At 37.1% G+C, this 26,781-nt stretch overlaps 1 protein-coding gene across 2 annotated transcripts; it reads right to left on the minus strand.

The window, feature by feature from the left end:
- Window positions 1–10,711: 10,711 nt before the first annotated feature.
- Window positions 10,712–26,513, minus strand: FRG1 (FSHD region gene 1). Of its 2 annotated transcripts, none has more exons than XM_087936264.1 (9): window positions 26,379–26,513; window positions 25,030–25,097; window positions 24,169–24,291; window positions 21,018–21,072; window positions 19,038–19,152; window positions 17,254–17,358; window positions 16,356–16,447; window positions 14,993–15,103; window positions 10,712–11,846 (listed from the first exon to the last, which is right to left on the minus strand). In XM_087936264.1, exons 1-9 carry the CDS (start codon window positions 26,438–26,440, stop codon window positions 11,813–11,815), a joined length of 765 nt encoding a protein of 254 aa, XP_087792390.1. In that variant the 5' UTR covers window positions 26,441–26,513; the 3' UTR covers window positions 10,712–11,812. The 2 variants fall into 2 exon arrangements, with proteins under 2 accessions (XP_087792390.1, XP_026553704.1); XM_026697919.2 differs by lacking the exon at window positions 10,712–11,846 and adding an exon at window positions 12,953–13,087.
- Window positions 26,514–26,781: the final 268 nt, after the last annotated feature.

The following is a 26,781-nucleotide window of genomic DNA, read 5'->3' on the forward strand; positions in this document are numbered from 1 at the left end:
GGAAGCGACTTTGACGCGGAACGTACCATTCAGTCCAAAAGCGGGGGTGGAATTTGCGTCCTTCTCCCTGCTAGGTGATTTTGTGTGAAAAGTGGTATTCATCTGAGGATTCCCTGAGAAATTGTGCTTTATTTTATGTATTTTAAAACCGGTGGTCTATCCAAAGGATCCATGAACGGTTTACAACGATTATGGAAGACCATTTTTCCTTGCAAAAAAAGCTCATTTTTTTGTTTTAAGCCACCCAAGAGATTTAAATATTTCAAATTCACAAAAGAATCTATATACAGTATAATAGAAAAGTGGTAAGAAATATGTTGTATCTGTTGTAAAGAATAACTGTTTGCAAAATCGCTCTGTATAAGAAGAGTATAGACCACTTTGTCTTTGCCAAGTGAGAGCTGTGTCAGAAGAATCAAATAGAAAGTTATGCAAATGGAATACTTCAGAAGCAAAAGTAGTAAAGCAAGAAAAAAATAGAATCAAGAATGAATGGGGATGAATTAATGTGGATTGAATACAAATTGAACTATCATAGAAGTAAGTACAGTATGTTGAGGTGAGTTGATGTTAGAGAATTTAAGACAAATAAAATATGAAAGTAGAGTGAATGGGTACAAAGGGAGGGGAAGAAGACTAAAGAATTCATAGCCGTATTGATTTCTTGAGATCTTAAAAGAATGACAAGTTTAAAAATAAAAGACCAAAGTATGAACCAATGTATGCATCTGTGTACTATAATTCGAAGTGTGTTCTCTAACAAAATGTCTCCAGCATCCATTTAGTTCAGTAGAACCTACTACAGTAGAACCTCTGGTCACGAATGTTTCCGACCACAACCAAATCAGGTTCTGATAAAAAAATTCACAATTTTTTTTGCGGCCAATTTCCCCTTCCACACCATTTTTTTTGTAAGTGCCAAATTTCCAAAATTAGATGCAGGTCACCACCAAATCAGGTTGCGACCAAAGTTATGGAACTAATTATGGTCGTGACCAGAGGTTCTATGTACTCTGGAATTAAAAGGCACTGGAATTTGCTTTATTTTAAAACATGAGATTTATTTTCCTAATCTACCCAGAATCTATCTAGTATTCGCCCCTTGTTTCTAACATCTGAAAACTTATGAAACTGAAAGATGCAGGACAGTGGAAGTGGAATAAAAAAACAAACAGAAACTTAGGCCCATTGACCTGTAAACTGCATGTCTGAAGAGCAGATCATTTGATTCTAGGTGACCCCCATCTATTTAGCAGTCCAAAAGCATTATACCCCATTTAGCTGTTGAAGCACCTTTTAAAAAATGAGTAATGGCTCATTTAATGGACTAGGGAAATGTAATTAAATTTGGAAATTTCTTCGCATGCTGTTAATTTGGAACGGTCTTTAGTTGACCTATGAGCTTTATAGAAGAGGACAATTTTCACTGAAGTAGGAATAGACTTTTTTTAAACTATTGGACAGCTAAGTCTGTATTCTCATGTGATTCCATGAAAGTGTTGCCATTTTTAAATATTGCCTACTCATTAAAAGGTAGGCAATAAAAAAAGCTCACAATAATGCCCAATCCCCTAGTGACACCACAAACCTAAGTTGTTTCTGGAAGTGAGGAGAAATATAAAAATAAGTTGGCATGTGATGGTATACAGTACTTAAGAATTGGGAGGTAAAACAAGAAAAAATAGGATCAAGAAAGATGGTGAACAAAAGTGGATTGTAGGAAGCAAATGTAAAAACAGTGGTTTGACCATATAGATATCCAGACTCAGAACCATATAGATCTTTATAGGAATGACCAGCACATTGAATAAACCAACTAGGATATTCAGCTTGCACAATAAGATGGCAATACTATGGGTAACCACTGTAGGAAGAATTGGCTCTGGGAGAAACAAGGGTGCTGCCGAATGGAGAGAGAAGGCAGCTGCTTGAAAAGAAGGTTCTTTTTATTGGTGATCAGAAACTATTTCAGGGATTGGTTCTGGGACAGCTGAGAAAACAGTCTGGTGAAGTGGATGGGTTTTTATGTGGTTCTAGGGCTTTGTGATTTATATGCCCATCTTTTTTTTTCCTTCTAATTATTGTTACCTGACTCCCACTGTGGCTGAGAGGTCATGCCCTGTCCTTGAGGTTGGGTATAAAGTGTCATTGTTTTGCATCCTTAATCTGCTCAGTTTCAGACTCTTAAAAGTTGTAGCTGGTAGCACTTTGAATGGAGTTGTCCGGATACTGAATATCCATCCATTCACACGCACTCAGCTTGTTGTGAAAAGCTTCTTCGGGCGATTTCCCTGTTTTACGAGAGGGAATGCCTTTTATTTCAGAGAAGCCTTCTTCCTATTTTGGGGTGACTGCTCCCCAGCTGATTTTTCTTTTGGGAAGTAGGTGGTCTCCCTCCCTACACCACTAACCATGCATGTCACTGTGATCTCAACCAGCTAAAGATTCCAGGTGATCTTTAAGGGCAGTTGCATGTAGAACAAATTGCAGTAATTTAATTAAAAGATGACAAATGCATGAGAGATCAACTTCAGTGCTGCTGTTTTCAGGGAGCACAATCTCATCAAGAGTCATAAATAGTATAGTTTTAAAATCAGAGAACCCAGTTACTCCATCTGATCTGAGTCTGAGCCTGTTTTTTCCCATGCAAACCCTGATAGCTTCCAGACACCAGTTATGATTTCCATCATGTCTTACAAGTGGAGATGTATCACTGGGTAACATCAGGGCTGTCAAACTCCTGGCCTGCGGGCTGGATGCGTCACATGCTGGCCACAGCCACACCCATTTTAGGGGGGGGGAATCCTGATTCATCACATGACACAGCCGTGGTGACGTGAGTTTGACACCCCTGATATTGATGATCCTTCATCCTCTACTGGCAGATGACCTCTTTCAGAAGTTGCAGGTAGATGTTGAATAGGACAGACTGAACCTGGAGCAACCTGAAGTCCCTGTGGTCTGACCTCCGTTCCCCTACCCAACAAACACACTGTAATAGTGACATTGAGTGGGAGGAGAAAGAAAACAGGAAAATTCACTGATCACTGCCCTGAAACTGTCCCACATAAATCTATAAAGATAGCACTAATAGGCCAGACACCACATTGGGGCTCTGTAAATTATGTCACCATTATTTTTGCCAAGTAAAGAACTGAAGAATGGAAGAAATTTTTTTAGTATGGTCATTAAAAAAGCTACAATTATGATTGTGTGTGTTCTATACTGCCGAATGTTTTAATGCAATCCCTGATATTATGAGATGGAAGTGGGGATTTAATAGAATAGCTAAACAAGGTTATCCTCTGGATTACACACTTCATTATTTATATTTACTGAGGATCTGTATATGACTACAGAGTCTATCTGTTCTCCCCCCCTCCCAATGTACTGTAGCACAATTGTGTTTGCTGCCCAAATCCCTAGATTGTCTTTTATTCATAGTGATCAAAACACAACTGGTAAACCAAATAGAATGATTGCTTAAATCGCTACAGCTAATGATTTTCCATAGGGTGGGAGAATAACAAAACAGAATAACAGAGTTGGAAGGGACCTTGAAGTCTTCTAGTCCAATTTCCTGCTCAGGTAGAAAATCCTACACCAGGAGTTGCCAACCTTTTGGACTTCAGGGACCACCAAACTCATAATTTTAAATCCCGTGGACGAGAGAGACTGGGAAAATCCCCCAAAAATCTGTACAAAAATTCCCCACCCTGTTTTCCTACTAATCGATCATTCTTTATTTGGGATCGCAGGATACCCTCTCCAGCTCCATTCTCAGGGAGAGGGGAGGGGAGGGAGGGAGGGAGGGAGAGAGAGGGAGACTTTTGGCTTCATGCAAGGAAAGCAGTAGTCTTTCTTTCTCTCCCCCAAACTCTGCCAGAAATGAGTCTTTGCCAGTGCAGGATGGAGCAGGATGCCTTGCAGGGTCCCAAAGACTCATTTCTGGTGGAGTTTGGGGGAAAGACAGACTGCTTTCCTTGTGTGTAGCCCAAAACAGAAGAAGAAGTGGAAAGAAGCAGCCCAGTGGCCAGGTGTGGTGAGTGGGGCAAGTTCCCCCCTCCACCCTTTCCCCCCTTCCCTCACTACCTCATGTTGTTCTCAAAGCAAGCGATGCAATTCTTGTGCTCCTGCAGGTCATGTAGGCAGTGCTGGCTTGTGTTCTCACACAGCCTGGATTAATTGCTTTGGGGGTGTGTGTGCTTTGGGGATGACATTTCTCTACAGACCACCAAAATTTTCTTGTGGACCACTAATGGACCCCAGCTCACTGGTTGGCGACCACTGCCCTGTTGGAAGAAATATCCTTCTGGGTTCAGTTCCAAGTGGGGAAAAAGACACTGGAAACATGGAGGCTGTTTGGAAGGTTTAATGGTGGACAGGAGGACCACATGGCTTGGAGCTCCAAAGTGAAAAAGATGGATGATCACATGCTTCAAGGTGAAGGAAGAGATCAAGAAAAGGGCTGAGGTGCTGAGAGTGCCTGGGTTTTATAACCATTGTTGGGATTTGAATTGAAGCTTGTTTCTAATTGGTTGTCAGACTCCCATGAGGCCATGCTGGGGCAACTCTGAAGGCTGTCCTGAGTTCCAGGCTTGATTGAGCCTTGCTGGATGATGATGCACTGAAAGGGCTTTTGAGCAATTGCTATAGCTTTACCTGGAGATTTTTGTTATGTAAAGCAGGGGTGTCCAACCTTGGCAACTTTAAGACTTGTGGACTTCAACTCCCAGAATTCCTCAGCCAGCTTTGCTGGCTGCGGAATTCTGGGAGTTGAAGTCCACAAGTCTTAAAGTTGCCAAGGTTGGACACCCCTGATGTAAAGTATTCTGGCCCAGACCTTAATGGCCCACCCATTAACAAAGGTGGGGATGAGCTTCTACTTCTGAGGTGAGTTTCTGCTTCTGAGTTTCTACTCTTTTTATGGGAAATATTCTGCCTTTTTAATATTTCCCAGGATATTTCATTTTTCTAGGAGAGGGGTGGGTGTTCAATTTCTTTTTACAAACCTCCAGTGTTGGACCATTCACAACTTCTGGAGGAAAGTTGTTCCATTGATTAATTATTCTGTCAGGAAATTTGGGGGGGAGAAATTTGGGGAGCAGCAGCTGGATAGATACTGAATTAATTCTAAGAGGTTGCAGAATATTCTTTATCAAAAATCTTGCTGGGTCTATATTAACTCTTTAGTAATTCCTCTTAGAATTTGGCAAGAATTAAATGTAACTTTCATGAAAATAGTTATAGGTTCTAGGCTAGACCAAATAATGATGCCTACTTGATAGTTGCCATTTAGCTTTTATTAATATCAGTGCAAAATTATTAAAGGCATTCCTGGATTCACCAATGTATCAGAAGGACATCATGCTGAGGAAGTCTGATTTTAATGAAATTGCTTGGTAAAGTGTACCAAAATGGAATAGGTTCCAAATGCTGCTGTATTTTGTAGCACAAGAGGAACTGCAGACCTGATGGCATGTGGTTCAAGAATTTTAGGGCAACTGTGCAGACAAGAGTCTTTACTTATAATTAATTCCATGATGTGTGTTCTGATAGGTTGGTTAACCTATTTTCCAAAGCATTAATAGGTGAACTGTGTTTTTTGATCAAAGCAATATAAAGTGCAACAACTTCCTATGAATTGAAAGCTATAGTTCTATTAATGCAGCCTAAACATGCAGGTTTTGTTTTACTTTTCAGCCTATTATTGCTGATTCATATTCATGTTGTAATCAACTTCTGTTCCATTAACCTTTCCACCAGTTGTGTTAGTAAAGGCAATGATTCCCCTTCCTGTACTGCATTTTGATTACACTTTCCTAAGTGAAATACTTTGCAGGGATGAAATGATGGTATTTCTCTGAGTAGCATTCTCCCCCATTAAATTATTTTACATTACAATAATTGAATAAATCCAGGCACATAATGCAGCTGTCCAGTTTGGTTTGATGAGGGTATTCCAGAAACAAAGTTTTACCCATGATGAGCTAGAATGAAAATCAATTTTGAATAAAAAAATTGTTTAAACACAATCACTTCTTTTTTTAAAAAAAGACTTCTAAAATAAAGGATATTAAAGGATTGCTGGGAATCAGGTGGAATTTCAATTTATTATTATTACTATATATACAAAAATATGAAATCATAGTGGTCAGTTCTTTAGCTAGTCTTGGTCTTCATATGCACCAAATTCTTTCCAGGAACATAGGCTGTTGTAATGTATCAGCATGGTATATGTGTGAATCCAAGTAGTGTGGGCTTTTATAATTGACAGATGGAAATTTTCTAAATGCTGTCCAACAGATTATGGCCAGTTTAGCCCATAATCTTTCAGTTTCAATTTTCAGATCTTGACACTTTGTGATCTCCAATTCTTTTTATTATATTCTATTGTCTCCTGGTATTGCTACCAGGAGCAATTATCCACACTTTTCTTTTTTCTTTTTAATTATCTACACTTTTCTTTTTGTGAACCATAACTAAATTTGGTGTGTTATGAATCAAGATTTGCATTTTGAAATCCCACAATATTTTAACTTGCTCATCCCAAAGATGCTTTTTTAAGTGGCTACTCGACTTTCTGGTTTTTCTTTGAAGATGTTTCACTTCTCACCCAAGAAGCTTCTTCAGCTCTGGCTGGATGGTGGGGAGCTGAAGAAGCTTCTTGGATGAGAAGTGAAATGTCTTCAAAAAACAAACAAAAAAAAAAAAAAACCAAGAAAGCCCAGTTGCCTCTTGAAAAAGCACCTCTGGGACAACCATGATCTGGATGATTGAGAATATCCATAGACTTTTAACTTGCTCATTTTCAAAATGTATTCCCACTTATTTTTTGCTACTGGCACATGATAATTTTTGCAGGTGCTTCAGTGATTCATTCTGGCAACCATGTTATCTTGCTATTTATAATCAGTTGGTGTGATCTTGCATGAGCTGAATACTGGTTGTCCTTGATTTACCATCATTTCTTCAGTAACAGTTCAAAATTATTTCTATGCTGAATGGAAGCACTTGCAGTCTGTGACCAAAGGTGTGGCTGCTGAAGCAACCCTGTGGTCATGTAATTACAATTTGGGTCTTTGGCAATCCACACACACTTATGATCTATTTCAGCAACACTGTGACTGCTCCCACGCACATATCTTCTCTCATTCTGCCCCGGCCTACTTCTCACCCAGCTGAGTCCAAAGGTCTTGGGTCAGTTGCTCAAGCTGCTGAGTCCCACATCTTGGGCCTTCTTCACTCCATCATGCCTTGTTCCACTTCCCTCTTCTGAAAATCGCCTTTCAGAAAGAGAAACAGCCCATACACCATGCACCCTGTCCATACAGGGGCCGTTCCATATTATCCCAGAGTGGGTGCCATTTTAGGACTGGCTACAGTTGTCTTCATCCAAGAATTGCGGCCAGTACCCACATGACACTTGCCTCCAGATGGCATGAAGTGACCTCTGTAAAAAGCTGCATCTGCTGCTTCTCTTTCTGAAAAGATTGTCTTCTGGAAGGAGAATTAAGCTGCCTTTTAAAGAGACCACCTCCCACCATTCAGAAAGCAGCTACCATTCTCACAATGTCTCTCTCTCTCTCTCTCCTGAGGGATGGTTCAAATGTCGCCAGTGGTGGATTAAGGCTTACTGGTCCCCTAACACTGACAAATCTTGGTGCCCCCCTCCTTTGTACATATTGTACAAACAAAACCATATTCCCAACTTTGTGGTGTCCCCTTTGGGCCTGGTGCCCTAAGCACGTGCTTAGTCTGCTTAATGGTTAATACACCACTGTATGTCACCCATGTCCAGGAGGTGGCTTCTGCTAGAAGACAATGTACAACACATCAACTGGCCACTCTTTTGGAAAGAGGTGAGTGTAGTGAGGTGTGATGAGTAAAGAGCCTAAGGGTGTGGGACCCAGCGGGAGACGAAACAACGCAAGAGATGCCTCAGTGGGTGGAAGGAGGCCTGATGCAGGTCAGTTATGAGCTGGAGAAATGCTGCAGTGCAGTCTTGCACTAGGCTATCCAAGGCTTCCTCCACCCCGACGCGCCTTCCTCTATTTAAGGACTATAAAGGGGAAAACTGGTATTGTGGCCATTAAGCAAGTGATCAAGTGGGGAACTTTCCAAACCATCGCAATGACCGTAATCCCAGGATCAAATAAATTGGTAATAAGTTAAGGCTTATTACCTTAATTTATTAGCCTATGTAGGTATTAAGGTAATAAGTTGAAGGCTACCTGTATATGATGTACTGTTTCCTCTGTTTGAATCATTTGATGATTTTTCCTCATTGAAAACTGATGATTATTCATATGGATTGATTATTAATATTAATAATCATTGGTGATTATTATTTCTCATGTCTGTCAGCTTGTCCAATTTCTTAAGTGGGCCATGTAAAAATACTAAGGTACAATCTTGGCCTGATTCCCAGAATTTTTTTTCCTCATTGCCTTTCCTGATTTCAATTTTTTTACGGCTTGAAAAATAAGATGTTCCCAGTACAATTTTTGCTTGGCAACTGCTGGTTTAAACTAGTTTTTTTGTAATTGCCAATAATTGTATTTTAGCAGTCTAATTGAAAAAGTCTTTGTTTAGCATTTCTCTTTTTCTAATTCTTGGGCCATGGATACATGAAAATTTATCAGCTGCACTTTTGGATCTCTTTCATTTTATCCTATGCACTAGTATCATTAAAACAGTTCTTTAATACATATCTTAATTTTGTTATGGCCCTTGGTTAAAGAAACAAATATTACTTATGTTTCTTTGAACTTAAATACTTTGCATAATCAGTATATCTGAAAACATCAGAAATGAAAAAAATGAATATCCTTAATGTTACTTTCCCATATTTAATTATAAACATAATTTGTTAAAAAAGCTGTCCAATATAGTACATTCAAGACTATTGTTTGTCCAACAGACAAACTAGGTCACCAAAACAATATATTAAAAAATAAAAACCACCTTGCTCCACCTGTCCTTTCTTCCATAAGTATTATGTAGTGAAAAATCCAGTGACAAGAAATTGGATTTTCTGTGAAGGCACTCCTTTAGATTACCAAAGGAGGGTGTGAATGGCCTTTTCTACATTAGCCAACTCCTATATGTAGGTGGTATTCATTGACTAAAAAGAGATAAGATCAAACAGGATGTTATGATGATTCTTTGCTGAATCAGCCAGATGTTTAAACTGACATTTTTGTCCATCTATCGAGTCCTTCCCAAGAACCTAGGCAGATGTGGATGTTTGATGGTGTTTAAGGCAGCCGTCCCCAAACGGTGGGCTATGGCCCACTGGTGGGCCGTGAGAAAATTTTGGTGGGCTGCAGAGAAATCTCACCCCCAGAGAAACCCCACAAAGCAATTAATCCAGGCTGCATAGAAACACAAGGCTGCTTAGCCCACATGGCCTGCGGGAACCCTCCCTGCCTACTCACTCCTTACCTGGTAAACTTGCCTGCTAAATTGCTATTTTTCCTTTTTCTGACCATCATCTGTTCTGCTGTGCAGGGAGATTTAGATTAGCTAGGAAGCAGGAAATGGTTGGATGTCTTGCTTTCTAGCTAGTCTTTAGATATTCGACTTAGCACAGCCGAACCTCCCTTAGGACTGAAGGTTTGCTTGCAAGCAAATTCAGTGCAGACTCATGGCAAGCAAATTTGAGAGACTGAGCTAGCCGATGGCAGATAGATAGATCACTGGATGATTCTGTGAGCAACTCAATCTGCCTGCTTTGCCTGATTTTGGATAAAAGTTGCTCTTTTTTTAAATAAAAAATTCAATATTTACATGCATGGTGTGTTGTGAGTTAATTTTGTGAGTTTGCTTGCTAGCAAATTTTATGAGTTTGCTTGCAAGCAAATTTTATGTGACAGACTGAGCTGTGACAATGGCAGATAGATAGATCTCTGAATGAATCTGTGATTCTGTGAGCAATTCAATCTGCCTGCCTGCTTTGCTTGATTTTGGGTAAAAGTTGCTCTTTTTTTAAATGAAAAATTCAATATTTATATAAATATATTTACATACAAGCCATGCCCAGCCAATCACATGACCACCAAGCCACACCCACAAATTAGGCCATGCTTACAGAACTGATTAGTGGTCTCTGGGATCTAAAATTATGAGTTTGGTGGTCCCTGAGGTCCAAAAGGTTGGCGACCCCTGCTCTAGCATGTTTGGAAAGATAATTTCCTTGTATGTTACTTTACTGATCAACAACAGTGTAGTCCAGGGGTAGCCAACCTTTTTATATCTACCACCCACTTTTGTATCTCTGTTAGTAGTAAAATTTTCTAACTGCCCACCGGTTCCACAGTAATGGTGATTTATAAAGTAGGAGACAAAACCCTTACTGCCCACCATGAAAGGTGGAACGCCCACTAGTGGGCGGTAGGGACCAGGTTGACTACCAGTGGTGTAATCTATCTTTACTCTGCCATAATCACCTCTGTATTCAGTGGATTACTGGGAAAGGTGTACCACAGTGTACAAGCTTCACCATTTTGTACATATTTTGTATGATCTTTTGAAACATTAGAATTCTAAAGGGGAGGAATCTAAAAATGTAGGAAAATATAAGACAGTAAAGCTTGAAAGCATAAATACAAAAATGTCAGGATTTGTTTGAACGGAATGTTTCTGGTAAAATAATGCAAAATTTGATAGGAATTTTATGCAATACAGATCACATGTACTAATACTAGTGATAAAACTCCCCTAATGTATTTCCACATAAGTAAGTTTTTTACATAGCAGAAATATAATATAAAGACAGTGAACACTGGACTAAAATATGTGCTTATTTGTGTGTCACAGATTAGTGTGGTAGTTAAAGGCACCAGGCTATAAATCAGGAGCCCTCTCTCTTTAGGCACAAAGCTGGCTGGGTGACCTTGGGTTAGTCACTCTTTTTCAGTCATAGGAAGCAGTCAATAACAAACAGTTACTGAAATTTTGCCAAGAAACTGCAGGGACTTACAAATCACAAGAGTCAACAATGAATCAAAGGCACAAACATAAAAAGCTGTATGTAGTTATCAGAGTAGCAGCTCTGGAGAAGAGAGAAGTATTTCTTCTCAGGACAGAATTGCATGTCCTGAGATTATGACATTATCATGATGTACACAGTGTCATCATAGCTTACACAAAAAGGCTGTATTTATCCAAATTAGACTGCATTTCTTGAAAAAAAAAAAAAACTTTTGTGAAGCAAGGGGACCAAACTTGCTGATGTTGCTTCCTTTGGGAAATGTCTGCACTACGGAAAAGCTTTTTGGTAGGAATCAACTTCACTAACATTTTTTTACTTTTTTGTAAACTTTTGGAGCCAGGTAAAGGTAAAAGTTTCCCCTGTCCAACTCTAGGGATGGTGCTAATCTGTTTCTTAGCTGGGGAGACAGCATTGTCCGAAGACACTTCCATAATCAAGTGGCTAGCATAAGTATACGCCAAAGTTCATGGAACAGTTAGTTACCTCCCCACTAAATTGGTACCTATTTATCTACTAGTATTTGCATGCTTTGGAATTGCTAGTTGGGGGTCTAGGCCAACTCGCCATGGGACAACTCACCATGGGTCAAGAGTTACACTAATATTGAAGAAATGATTAAAGAAAGGGTGCAAAAGGGACAAAATGAAATGTGAATGACAAAAATTATAATATTTTTAAATTATTTTAAATAATTAAAATGAATCTGAATTGTCCCATGGTTAATTAACCCACGGGTTGTCTGCAGCGAGTTGTCCCATTTTGGCTAGGTGGGCAGGAGCTGGGGCAAGTTTTTTTCCAGCTGACAGTTCAGAGTCTTTAACTGCTCAGCCACTGAGCCCCCTTGGAGAGCCTATAGAGAATGAAATAATACATTTGATTTATTAATATTAGTCTTGCTATTGCTTTATATTATGTTTATTTATTTATTTAATACTTGTCACTGTTTTGAGATTCAATGGTTAACAATACTAAAATACTGCAATCAAACATTTGCAATATAAATTTAAATACCTTAATAGACCAGCCCTTGTAGAATTCTGGAAACTGGAGTTGATTCAATCACTGCTGTTCTGGTAATGGTCAAAGTACAATCCAGTTCTTGGAATGCCGTATAATCCTCTTGCTGAAATGCCATTTGCCTTTTAAAAAGCCTAATCCAAAATCTTTAGTTTTGATATATGTCAGCTTACATAGCTTATATCTAAATTAGCTGTAGTCCTTGACGTATGACAATTACATGAATTTTGCTCAGTTTTTCTTGCCCCAGTTAAGTGTATCACTGCAGTTAATAACACGGTTATAAGTGATTTCCTTCCCCATTGGCTTTGCTTGTCAGAAGGTCGTAATAGGTGATCACATAGCCCCAGGACACTGCAATGGTCATAAATATGAACCAACTTAACTCCCAAACATCCAAAGTTTTATCATGTGACTGTGGGGATGCTACAACAGTTAAGTGTGAAAAGTGATCAGAAGTCACTTTTGTGCTTTTTTTACTTCCAATGGTCACTAAATGAACTGTTATAAGTCAAGGAGTACCTGTGAATTCAATCTTATTGGAGCAACTTTCATGGGTCATCCTGCATATGTTCAATATCAACAGCATATTCTTCTTTTGTAGTAGAACCCTGTTTTTGCACCTAATATAAAAATGGGAATATTACTTTCCTATAATATTTGGAGGAGACTTTAGAACAATTTTATTTGGCTGATAAAAGGTGTCAATGACATTAATGGCATGGGGCTTAATTTTATCTGTCCCCTTTGGCTCTTTTTTAAGCCATACAGAGCCATATGTTGTACTATGTATAAGATCTGCAAACTTTGTGCATATTTATGCTTATTTTTTGATAATCTTGCAGCCATTATAATGTAATGCTAATTATAAATATGAAAATATTAAATATATTAACACAAGGACTGACTTCCTAAAGAAATAACAAGATCTTAGAATAATTGAGATTTACTTTGACAAATCTGTTTTATTTTAAAAAATTCACACACATACACAAAGCTGTTAATAAGGAAAGAAAAAAAGTGCACCACAATTCTGATCATTTGCAATATCTATCAGCTTTCAGTTTTGCTCTCCTAAAAAAAGAAGAAAAGGATGGATTAAAATGGTTGACATAATGCAGTTATGATTTAAGCTGAATCAATGGGAACAATTTCTACTAAATCAACATTATCACTGATATAAGGAGGACTGTGCAAAATGTACCATTCTGAAATATATCAAGTGTGAAATCTAGCAACATGTCCCATCTCATAGGTAAACTGGGCTGTTGTGGGATTTTTGACAGTAGTTTGAGCTTGACATCCTTCCAAAAATACCAGCCTGCTTTATACTCAAAAGTATGTATTTTGTGAAACATTGTGATCAAAAAATTTAAAAATTGACATAGCAAGCTATTTAGATTTTTCAGATGAAAATGTAAATACAATAGTATATATTGTTTTTAGAGAAACACCTGTTAGTCAATGCTTTTGTTTGAAAATTAATGAAGAAAGAAGAAAACCACCCATATGAACTCCCACAATGAATCTTCAAATTGCTTTACTACAGGTAGTTCTCAACTTATAATAGTTCATTCAGTGACCATTTGAAGTTAAAAGTGACTTATGATCCTTTTTCACACTTAGGTCTGTTGCAGCATTTCCATGGTCACGTGATCAAAACTGAGATGCTTGGCAACTGACTCTTATTTATGATGGTTGCAGTTTCCCAAGATCATGTGAGATCCATCCGTGGGGAAGCCTGATTCACTTAACAACTTCACTTAACTGCAGTGATTCACTTAATAACTGTGGCAAGAGAGGTCGTAAAATGCAGCAAACTTAATATAATTGATGTAAAAGTTTGTTATAAGGGTATAATTGATATGAAATTTTATGTAAATTGTTAAAGGACAATGAAGTCCTTTAAATAATTTCTGTTTGGGTTTGTGGGTGACTGGAAATGAATGATGCCCCTTATTTATTTATTCAATTGATACTGCTGCATATACGACTCTGGGTTTCTGAATCACAGTTTTAGAACACCAAGAATAAACAATATACAAATAACAGCCAAAATCGCCAGTGTTGGAAGGAGATGTTGGAAAAGAGAGAGCAAAAAGCTCATTATATAAATGACTATAAAAATGTAGGTGCCTATCCTAACCTTATACTCTCATATAAAATATGAAACCCTCATACACAGGAAAAACAAATAGATCTCCTCCTCCCACCCAAACAAGGTTTAACTACCATCTGTTTAGTTTTTTCATAGAAGGTCCGTAACTACTGTCAATTTTATAAATTTTTATTTTTAAGCTTAAAAATAATGTTTAAGTAAACTTAGCATGCACCAAGAGAAAAAATAAGAGTGGGCTATCTGAATGCTTTTTGAACAATGCTTTTCTTTCTCTTTTTAATTTCATCATAATATCAAGCTCCCCGCCACTGAAAATGAATAATCTTAAATGCTTCCTAAGTATTGATTCCAATTTTCATATGAAACACAAAGGGAGAGGCTTGTGCTGCTTTGTTTGTAGGAGCCATGATTGTTTTATTGTTTTTTATATTTTTTATTGTGAGATTATATTTAAGATAGTGATATAAATTTAATAAATAAATATAAAGTAAGCAGAAATAAAATTATATTTAATATTTTATTTGTATATAGAATATTTTCATATAAAATTTGTGCTGCGCAAATATGTACTTAGTTTAGGAAAAGCTGCATGAAACCCTCTATCCTGTAGTTAAGAAAATGGTTGCTTTGAGACTGTTAATCAGTTTGGTTTAAATAATTTGACACCAGCTTAGAAACCAGTAGACTATGAGTTCTAGTTCCACTTTAGGCATGAAAGGTGACTGGACGACTTAGGGCCAGTCATTCTCTCTCAGTTGAACTCACTACACAGGTGGGCAAAATATGAAGTAGAAAGAATATTGGTATGTTTGGCACCTTGAGTTGTATATGGAAAAAAATAATAAACAAAATAAGAGTACCTGTCCAGCAGTGCTTCATGGAAAGTGCCTTCTTTCCTAGCTTTTTTCAGAATTTTACTATCTTCTTGGCTTACTTTGAGTTTGTTATCTTGAAAACTCTGAAACTTCTTCCTAGAAAATAAAACATAGGTGATTAATGCCTTTGATTTGAATGATATGTATTTTTTCCTTTCTACTGGTGATTCTTAATCGTTGACTATTGAAAGATGGAAAGCAAAATATAGATCACTGAAAAGCATGAAAAAAAATCAGAATAATTGGTTGAATTCTCATTGTACAGAAATATTTTAATAAAGGGTGTTGTAAAGATTAACTTTTCCAAGAGCTATAGACTATAAAGTATCACTTAGCATAGAAAAAAATGGAAACTGGAGTCAACTCTGGGGTCAAGTAAAGAGTCAACTGACTTGTTTGTCCTCTTGACTACATGGATTATACAATACAGGTAATCCTTGATTTACAACAGTTCATTTAATGACCAAAGTTACAACGGCACTGAAAAAAGTGACACGATCATTTTTTTCACAACCACTGCAGTATCCCCATGATCACATGATCAAAATTCAGATGCTTGGCCACTGGTTCATATTTATGACCATTGCAGGGTCCTGGGCTCATGTAATTAGCTTTTGTGACTTTCTGATAAGCCAAGTCAATGGGGAAACCAAATTCACTTAGCAACCGTGTTACTAACTTAACAATTGCAATGATTCACTTAACAATTGTGGCAAGAAAATTCTCTAAACGGGGAAAACCTCACTTAACAAATCTTTCACTTAGCAACATAAATTTTGGGCTCAATTGTGATCATAAGTCGAGGACTACCTGTACAAGGGCAGAACTAAATCCAAACCAGAACAGTGTGGAAATATGTCTTACAGCATATATTGCAGTTCTTACTTAGGAGCATTAGCAGCATACGCCAGAGAAGGTCAGTTTCATGATTTAATAAAAGGGATGTGGGAGGAATGCTGCACATATGTGTAGAACAAACATATTTAAGACATCTGAACAGTAAAATAGCTTTAAACAGTCCACCCATTAATGGATTGATCCCCAATGATAAACCTTAAGACAAGTTGGTAAAAATAACTATTTTGCATTTAGCTGCAAAATTTTTTATCTTATTCTATGAAAACAAGTTGTTCTTCAAAAGCAAATCTTTAAAAACTATGTTCAGTTTGGGGTCCTAGCAGCAGCTAAAGCATAAAATTTATTCAGAAATTTCAGGCCAGATCTCTTGAAAAGTTTTCACCACAGGAAAAATATATGTTATTACAGATAAGAAGTATTTCAGTGTAATCAGTGAAATTACAACTTGCTTTTATCTTTTACGGAGAGTGAAGAAATGTATGTTACATACACATAGTTGATCTCACATTGCTTTACATTTCCTTTATCTTCTTCAGAAATGTCCTCTTTTTGTTTGGCTTCTCTTTCTGTACATGTTCTGATCTAAATGAGGAGAGAAAATTTCAATTTTTGAAAAGTCCAACTTCAAATTTATCTTCCTTTCTGGTATTTTTCCTTCAAGTTTTCCTATTCAGGTTCACTAATTCTAAGTATGCATCAGTCTGTGAAGAATCTACTTTGATAACATCTCATAATAAATTCCTCAGAAAAAGAGCAGCTTTCTTTCCACTTGATAGAGTATTGGGTTCCTATTGCTCTCAGCAACAGATATACTAAGTTGTATAAGACTGATTCAAGGAATATAGATAACAAGGATTTAGTTTAAATGCATGATTGTACAACTGTTCTTCCAGCATTAAGTCTAATCACTGTTGGTGGGACAGACAGTGCCTTTTGCCATGCAACTGCCTGAATATTTTCTGAATATTTAAAATATTTCGAGATTCCATTAAGGCATCGGATTCTATCAATTCTGCTATATAAACCTGTACTTTAAATTAAGGAAAAAGCATTTAGCTAAAGCTATTTCATCTAAAATTGCTGAGGATCACATTTTTCTCTCAAGAAAGTACTGAAGTTCAAGCCAGTTAAAATGGGCAACCTGAACCAGATGACAAAGGAAGTTTTCCTTGTCTGGCTTTCTGAAGAATAAATGATCAGAAATGGTACATGTTATAGGCAAAACACCAGAAAGGGTACATGTGTATCAACCAGTTTTTGTAACCATCACCCTCTGAAGAAGAAAATTCAAATCTTTGTGAATTAAGTGGTAAGTTTTAGGTTTCTGCATTCGTGTTATTCAAACACTGCTTATAGAAGTACCTATATTTACAAATCACAAGAGTTACCTTTATCATTTCATCATTGTCTGCTGTTTTACTTTTGGCTATTATATCACCTTCTTCATTACAACTAATAAAACAGCTGTTGGCTGCTAACAGAGCCATTTTTCCCTGCAACGGAAAAACAAAAAGTTGAATTAGTAGATTATTTGCTTAAGGTTCACATACAAGATTTAAAGATGATTACTTCTTCAGGAATATTTTCCCAAACCCATTAATGTTATTTTTGATCCTGAACATATATGCATGTTCATGGATTTTGGATAACCATTTCTCCTCACTTTATTAGTGCTACAACACAGCATTTTAGAACATTATTACAAATTTAAATTGAAGTCCTAAATTCAACAAGTTAACAATTATTTTCAATAACGTGCTTCTCCAGGTGTCAGTATGAAACAGCCCCTTCAAAAAATGTGTTACAGTAAATGTTCCAATAGCGTCATTTTGGTCTCAGTAACGTAAGTAGTTGTCTTATTACAGGATATCTCATCCATTTAGTCCAAGGTGAATCCACACTTCTTCAATAGAGACAATCAAATCCCTAAATAGTCAAGAGATAGGTAGGAAACTTCCATTATTCACTTACAATAAAGATCATTTGTATATAAGTATTTCTTTGCCAATTTGTGCAGATATCTCTTCTCTAGAGTTGGGGAAAAGGAAAATATGTTGTAACTGGGCTGCTGAAGAACAAAATCATGATATCTAGCTTGAAGACAGAGGTTTGTCCTGACAATCAAGCCCATTATAATCTTCCCTGCCTGAACAGCACTCTGGCAATCTTCTAATCGTGTGCTATTTGATCTGATGTAACTAAAGAGGCTATGAATTGCCCAAATTATTTATTGTTCGCATGTTTTTGTATAGCCACCCAACTCAAAATGCAAATCTGCATAGCTAAAGTAGGATTAAAATCAAGAAAAAATAACCAGCCAGAAGTGTGAAATCACAAAAGAGAAAATAAAACTGAGCTCATAATCATATTCATCTTCCCAACCACTGTATTACAAAATCGGTCCATCTAACATTCTTGCCTAATCTTGAGGGAAGAACCAGGAGTTCAAGGTCTTACAGAAAGCCAACAGAAATTGGGGTCGTCCAGATCTCAGGAATTATTGCTATTGGAAAGAGAAACTGTTGCAACAGAGAATGCAACAGAGTATTACCAGGACTTTGTTGCTTAGAATGTATGTAGAGTACACTCGCCCAGGTACATTTCATTGGTTGGGATAAACAGGGTCCAGCAAATAGCCTGACCTTATGTCCTGAAGCACTAGGTGGTAATCAGCCAATATCTCAGGGCTGAGAATCTATGGCCTATGGACTTCAACTCCCAGAATTCCTGACCTAGACAACCCATTTCTTCCAAAGCTTTCTAAAGCTGCAAACCAACTACATTCTCTACAATTTTCCATAAAAAAGGAAAATTGAGGACAAAAATTGTCCTGCAGACTTGGATTTTCTGAGTTTCTTGAGATGGTAGACCATTGCCTCTTTAAAAATCAGCAGATCTTCACTTTCCTGGAGGGTGGGTGTGGAGGACACATTCATTCTTGCCCAGATCCAGAACCTTGATGAAACAGGAAGGCTATGAATTTTATAACCATGTGGCTGTGCCTATAATTCTGAGGATTTATTCACTTCCTCTGTACTCATAGGCTTAAGCCCTTCACAGATAACTCTGCTAGACTATGCCTCAGTCAACTCCAAGACCTACACAACTAGAGTCTGGCTCAGAGCAAATCACTGTGACTTTATTTGACACATGTGATACTTTGAATACTTGCCTCTTGAAACACGGGCTCCCACTGCTCCCTTGCACCTATTGCATCAGAACGTCCAATAACAAGCCCATCTGAATTAATGCCGAGGTATTTTCCATACCCTGATTTCAATGCAATTCTGAAAGAGAGAGAGAGAGAGAGAGAGAGAGAGAGAAAGAAAGAAAGAAAGAAAGAAAGAAAGAAAGAAAGAAAGAAAGAAAGAAAGAAAGAAAGAAAGAAAGAAAGAAAGAAAGAAAGAAAGATAGATTATTTGGGGGATTAATCAGATTAATACTGGAATTAATATTTTTTCAAATTATGTTCTAGAATGCTACCTGATCCAATGAGAAGACAATAAACACATTTCTTTAAATAAAATTGTGAATAGCTGTAGAAGGATGGATGAGTGTTAAGAGTACACTTGCAGTTCAGAAAGAAACCCAGAGAACATCTAAATGTCTGGCTAAGGCATTCACTATGCAACCAAGAGCATGAACCCACTATCCAAATGTCACCAATGAACTTGTGTTATAAAGGATCATCTCTTCAATTGAAGGGCCAGAAATCAAAAACACGACATTTCTTTTCACATGTTGCCTTTCTTCATAATTTCATACATTCCCAAAAAATTAGGTTTTACATTTAAAAGGATGAAAGATAGCATACTAAGGGCAGTAAGAACAGGGCTATGTTAGCCATACTGAACTTATAACTTCTGTATCCTGAAGATAATAGAATATTGTATAGTGATATATTGTTATGTAGGATGGTCATAGGCCAGAAAGAAAAAAAACATAAAATACAAAATCATATCGAAAACTTGTACTAACAATATGATTCAAAAGTAGAATGTCTGGAGTTTAAAATTTGTTCTTAGGATCTCAGTTGTCATATTGAGAGAAATTGAACTTGTTCATAGCCACAATATACATTTTGAAAAAAAAAAAAAAGGCTTTTCTGGATATGGAAGTACTTATAAAATTCAGAGTGGACTTCAGAGAAGTAGAAATGGTGCAGTTCATATACCACATTTAACCACAATGCTATGTGCTTGACTTTGGTCTAACATGATGTGTAAATCTTTTATTGTGGTTTGTAAGTAATGGCTTAAAAAGTTAAGTAATGTATAGTTTAGTGAACTAGGCATATAGTTTGTTAAACTAGGCATTAAAATAAGCCATGACTAGCACAATGGGTGAATTCAATTAATGTAGCATTATATAATTATTGCTGTTACTGTTAACAATATTGACTATATCCTGATTTTCTTTGGGAGTTTAAATGAGTGGCATTTGTTTCTTTTCACTGTGTCAACATGAAAAATACTTAGTGAAATAGTTTCCGCTAGGAAGGAATGACAGCAGATAGATACTATGATTAAGTAGGGATTTCAATCTGGGTTTTCTCAAATCCGAACTGGGTTTAAGAACTTAGAATGGTCAACCTGATTTGCTTTTAGATTGACCTTTCTAAGTTATTAAATCCATTTTTCCTATTTCTAGCAGAAACAGAATATACAAAATAAGACAATAATACAAGTATGTTTCTTTTATGCAAGCTGTATGAGGAAAGGTGTTGCTGTTTTCTCCAGATAGTACAAAAGCATATGGGAATGTGGCTAGAAGAGAGGCTATGTAGTCTAACCTTTCCCTGAAGACATATCAAACCACCTATTGCAGAGTCTGAAGGGGCTCTAGTTCATAGAGTCTTTTTTTCCTTTCATGTGGGTGACCCCTATGTATACATCCTACATCTGTGCGGAAACTGCACAATCGAAATGTGTCAGCGGTGAACCTAACCTTTAGGATCTCCTTCATGTGTTTTTTCAATGCATACATGCAGCGATTCTGTAATTCTTGTGTACATACATAAAATTGATACATATCAATTTCTTAAAGGGAAATATTATTTCTAAACTATGATTACAAAAAGCCATCTGGGGAGAGATAGTACAATCTAAATTTGATAATCTTATAGTAATTCAAAGTCCAAGAGAAAAGTTACCTTGTATCTGACAGCTTGACTGCAGTGAATTGTTCAGGAGGACTAGGTCCTTCATCTGTTATTTTTTTTAAAAAATAGATATGTTTATTACAGTTGTAGAACTCAATCAAAATTTATTTACCATCTAAGACTGAAAACAAGAAAAAGACTAGCAATACAGTTAATTATAAAAAGGAATTTAAAAACAAAACAAAAAAACAATCTAAAACAGTCAATGGTTACCAATTTGCAAACTGGGGAATTCAGTCTGATCTAGTTAAAGCACCAAGCGAGAAACTAGGAGAGTTTGTGGTTGTGTGGAAAATAGGATGAGGAAAAAGTATTAGGCATGTTTGTCACAATGAGTGATTTATAGAGTCAGTGGTATTGTGGTTAAAGCACTAGGACAGAAACCAGGAAACTTGTGAGTTCCAGTCCTACCTTAGGCATGAAAGCCAGCTAGGTGACTTTGGGCCAGTAACTCTCTTTTAGCCCAATCCACCTCACAAGTTGTGGCTGTGGGGAAAATAGGAGGAGAATTAGGTATGTTCACCATCTTGAGATCTATAATAATAAAGGTGGGATAAATAAATAAAATTAGGGAGGAACAGTTGGTTTGTAACTACTGATAAAAATTTGTCAAAAAGCTTTGAGGTTTCTGAAGAGTGACCACCCAGGAAAAGGGGAATGGCCTTCTGGATGCAATGGCAATTAGAACTGTTAATAATTGGAAATAAAATGTGTGATCACAATTCAGTGTTCAACAGGCAGATGATACGGTATGATATTTTATATGACTTTATGTTGATCATAAGCTTCCTAACAGACAGAAAGCAGTAGGTGAAGCTAAGCAGAATCACATCTGATACCTGTACAATTAGCACAGGTGCACCCCAAGGCTGTGTGGTTTCTCCACTTCTCTTCTCCCTATATACCAATGACTGCATCTGAAACAATTCATCTGTTAAAATACTGACGTTTGCTAATGACACAACAGTGATTGGTCTCATTTGAGACGACTAATCCACATACAGACAGGTTATATAACTTGGCTTGTGGTGTAACTGGAACAATCAGGAAATGAACACACTCAAAACCGTAGAAATGGTGGTAGACTTTAGGAGAAACCCTCCCATACTACCACCTCTTACAATACTAGACAACACCGTATCAACAGTAGAGACCTTCACATTTCTAGGTTCTACTATATCACATGACCTAAAATGGACACCCAACATCAAAAACATCATCAAAAAAGCACAACAAAGAATGTTCTTTCTGCTCCAACTCAGAAAGCTCAAACTGCCCAAGGAGCTGCTGATACAGTTCTACACAGGAATTATTGAGTCTATCATCTGCACCTCTATAACTGTCTGGTTTGGTTCTGCAACCCAACAGGTCAGATACAGACTTCAGAGGATAATTAGGACTGCAGAAAAAACAATTACTACCAACCTCCCGTCTATTGAGGACCTGTATACTGCACAAGTCAAAAAGAGGGCTGTGAAAATATTTACAGAACCCTCACATCCTGGACATAAACTATTTCAACTCCTTCCCTCAAAACGATGCTATAGAGCACTGCACACCAGAACAACTAGACACAAGAACAGTTTTCCCCCCCGAAAGCCATCACTCTGCTAAACAAATAATTTCCTCAACACTGTCCAACTATTTACAAAATCTGCACTACTATTACTATTAATCTTCCCATCACTCCTTATCACCCATCCCCTCCCACTTGTGATTGTATGACTATAACTTTGTCGCTTATATCCTTACAATTTATATTGACTGTTTCCTAGGATGATTTGATTGCTTATTGTACCCTGTGACTATCATTAAGTGTTGTACCTTATGATTCTTGACTCTTGATGAATGTATCTTTTCCTTTATGTATACTGAGAGTATTTACACCAAGACAAATTCCTTGTGTGTCCAATCACACTTGGCCAATAAAGTATTCTATTCTATTCTATGACAGTTCATTTCAAACAAATTCTACCTCCAAGTCTGAAAAGAAAAGTTTGGCTTTCGAATGAGAGACATATATCTACCAATTGTTGCCCTAATAGGTAACATCTCAATCTGGGCTAAAGTAAATAGTCTCCTATGTAGACCACATAGCACGTTAACTAAATATCAAGGGACAGTCCAGGGAGAAAAAGCAATTGTGCTATAAAGGGAGTGAGACATAATATGGGCTGTGTCATTTTGGATCTCTGGATTCTCAAATCTTCTCTTCAGTTCAGCCAGGGCTTTATTAAGTCCCAAAGCAGGTAGTGCTGTCAAAGTGAGACTGTGGTATGCCAAATCATCAATAATTTATTATTTTGAGTGGAAGTGAACCTAATAAGATGAGGTAGACTAAGGAAGTTCCCCAATAGACTTGCTGCAGCCAGAACTTGTGGTAGAATTTTCAAGAACTATGACTGAATTGCTTTTAAATCCCTTATAAATGTATAACTGAGCACCATGTAGCTTTAATCTAGAACTTTGGCTTTAAATAGTTTAATAGTTGTTGGGAGTTGGAGAATTAACAATTACTGATACAAAAGACGAGAATGCTCTAAAGACATAAGGAAATTCAGAGTTTATTCCCCCCCTGATATTTTCACTACCTATACCTCTCTATAATTTATTACAGATAGAACTGGTTTTGCATCACGAGAGATATAAAATTAAGCACAGATTTGGCATCTACCTAAAAAGGCAGGATGTGGGGTGGCCAAAATGGGAAGAGATGGGGGGTTGGGTTTGGTAATTGCAGAGAATTGACAGGAAGGCATTTCCTTACCTTGGAAGAACAATGGCTCAGGGTTAGGAGAAACCAAGCCAGAAATGGCTTAGATCAGGATGAGTTTTGACTAATGGAATTTAGTTAAAGATGGCAACAAGAACCATCAGGATTGCTGTTGCTAAGCAATGTAGCACATAACATTGCACTTCATGACCTCATTGCTTAGTGATGGAAATTCCAGCCCCAATTGTGGTAATGTCAAGGTCTGTCTGTACTGGTTCTGTATTCTTTGGATGCAACTGGCATACTAATAATTAAATGCAGGTAGCAATCTGGACACTGCTTTGGCTGTGTTTGTAAGATTAATTTATCATACATTTGCTATCACTGAGAAAAACTGTTACTGTTGACATAAATAGATGTGATACCAACCTTTATGTGGAGCTCCAAGAGTAAAGAGGCCATTATCAAGAGCACTGATATAAGTTCCAAGACCCATCTCTATTGCTACAGTTCCTGTGATTTCACCAAAATTGGTTATCGTCCACCAGCCTTCTAAAATAAGAGAAAACAACAGAATAAAAGAGCTGCTCCTTACTTCTTAAAATATAAGGGATTGTAATCGCTTAAGGAAAGATTTTGGAAATATCAAGCAACAGCTTTCCTTTGTAACAATTTATTTTAAGGAGAGATCAAAGTTAATGTCCAATCGGAGCTGTTAATCAACAGTTTTTCAAATTGTCATCATTAAACACATTAACTTCTTTTGGGATACCAGATTTAGACTGCAAATATATGAGAGGTCACCAGATACAGACCACATTTCCCTGTATCTATCTTTGTTTGTCATTTTGCAATCTAATAATAAAGTGTTTAGCTTTAGATGTAGAATTTATCTTGCTACAACAGCTAATAAGAATAAACATGAAGGATCATATTTACTATTGCTAGCTTTGGACTACTTATCTGAGTTCATAAGCCAGACAGCTTGAAGTATTGAGGATCACAATAAAATGCCATGAATGTTATATTCAGTAAGTTATCATAAAATATGGAAATTATAGACACAATTATGTGACTATTTCCATTATGTTCAGGCTCCAACCATCAATATTGTTGTATAATAGGCTCATGTTCTGTTATTAAACCACAAAAACACTATATATTTACTGGGAGGTATGTCCTAGTCAGGCAGAATTTCAAGTTTATTCAAACATTAATCTTTCTTTAGTCCCTAATTAAGAATTCCAATAGAGTATTTTTTTTTATTTTCCATGGGAAAAAATCACTTACCAACTATATCAAGCTGATCTTCTGCATCCTCTTCTCTTTTACGTTTTTTATCTTTATTTTTTTTCTTACTGAAAGAAAAGTGGACATTTGCATTCAATCGATAATTCTAACCAATTTACTACTGCACCTTTCTTTCTTAAATGACAGCAACATTCAACAGAAGAACAAGCACATTTCAAAAGAAAATGCTGAAATTTAGAACTGATTAACTAAATTTCTTATGTGGATGCATAGTTTCCCAAATTCTTTCTGAACTGCTCTTGCTTAATATCAGTGTTTCCCAAATCTCACATGTACAGAGAAAGGCTATTTATTATAAACCTATCCTGCTTTCTGCTGGTGTTTTGTTTAAACTACAACTCATTCTCCCCTGAAAAATATCCCTCTTTTGAATCTATACATAAAATAGCAATACAATACATTACACAGAGGTCTTTATATCCTAGGTTTAGTCAAGTCTGTTACCATCCTAAAAATACACCACTGCTTAGGTTTATCAATAATGCAAATTGCATTTTTATAAATACTGCCAAAACATACCCCCCCTCCCCCCCCAGAAAACTGCAGAGATTATTTCCAGGCCATTGCTAGGAATTGACTCAAAGACACACACAGAAATAAAAAATAATGAAGAATCCAGTTTAATTCTTTGTGATTTAGAATATGTATATCAACATACACATGACAACATTTCATGCTGTGAGCATTTCTATTTAACAACGGCATAAGATGCTTCTTTATTTACAAGACCAGCAAGTTATTACAAGAAGTAAGCAGGGCAAAGATACAATCTATTACATAAATGCTACCCAGAGATTATGCATTTTGTAAGGTGTTGAAGACTTGGTCCAGGTTTTCCCAGGGTCATGGGTGAGAAAGGAATTGTGTTTTTTTATGTTATTATCATCATTATTATTATTAGTCGCCTGGGGTTATATGTAGTGCTGGTGGTTATTGTGCACGCCTCTTGTGTGAGATGGGCAACTATACAAATCAAATAAAAATATGCTTATTCTAAATTGAGGGATACGAAATGTGTAATTAAATCCTTTTTAAAAAATTCTAATTGCATTTTTTTACAGTTTAAAAATTGTAATTAAAAAACACACCGGATTTTAAAATTTCTTGAAAACGACACAGCCTCCCTGAATCCCAGCTGCATGAGATTTTTTTTTCTCAAAAGCGAGGGAAGAGCATCTGTGTACGCTCACAGGCATTTAGTCATTATTTCAGAGCCAGCACTACAAACCGCCTCCCAGGCGAAGATATCAACCACACTTTCTGGAGAAAAAGGGGGAAATCCACCATCTCTTCCGCCATCCCACCAACCTGAGGAACAATACACTCACCTTTTCGATTTCGCCCCCTTAAGAACCAGTTTTGTTTTCTTAACGCAAGAATATTCCGCCATGTCTGCTGGCGAAGTACGGAGGCCGCAGAGAGACAAACTCCACCTTCCGTTTTTCCTGTGCCGCTACGGAAACTGTGAAGGCAGTTTCGGGATGAGCATGCGCATTGCGGGCATCGAGGCTTCTTGCCTGACGACCGGCGCTCGGTCTGTTGCGCTTATGCGGTCCCCCCGGAGATTAGAGCGGAAGCTTTTCTAAAGCTGGTGATTTTATCAGCTTCCCACCTCTCGTTTAATGGTTCCGCTAGGGAAGCGAGGCACCTATAGTAATGTTTCCTGCAAAATTGCTGTTGACCATTAAATGATAACCAAGAGATCCTTGGTGCCATTTAAAAGTCCTGGAT

This window comes from Pseudonaja textilis, chromosome 6 (genome assembly GCF_049901715.1).
Source record: "Pseudonaja textilis isolate UNSWEBS1 chromosome 6, rPseTex1.2, whole genome shotgun sequence".
Taxonomy (NCBI): Eukaryota; Metazoa; Chordata; class Lepidosauria; order Squamata; family Elapidae; genus Pseudonaja; species Pseudonaja textilis.

Excerpts from the sequence above, each read along its gene's own strand:
- FRG1 (XM_026697919.2), bottom strand. The coding sequence starts at position 26,440 with ATGGCGGAATATTCTTGCGTTAAGAAAACAAAACTGGTTCTTAAGGGG. Across the intron at positions 24,292-25,029 it reads AGATCAGCTTGATATAGTTG|AAGGCTGGTGGACGATAACC; the intron begins GTAAGTGATTTT and ends CTCTTATTTTAG. Across the intron at positions 19,153-21,017 it reads GTCAAGCTGTCAGATACAAG|AATTGCATTGAAATCAGGGT; the intron begins GTAACTTTTCTC and ends TCTCTCTTTCAG.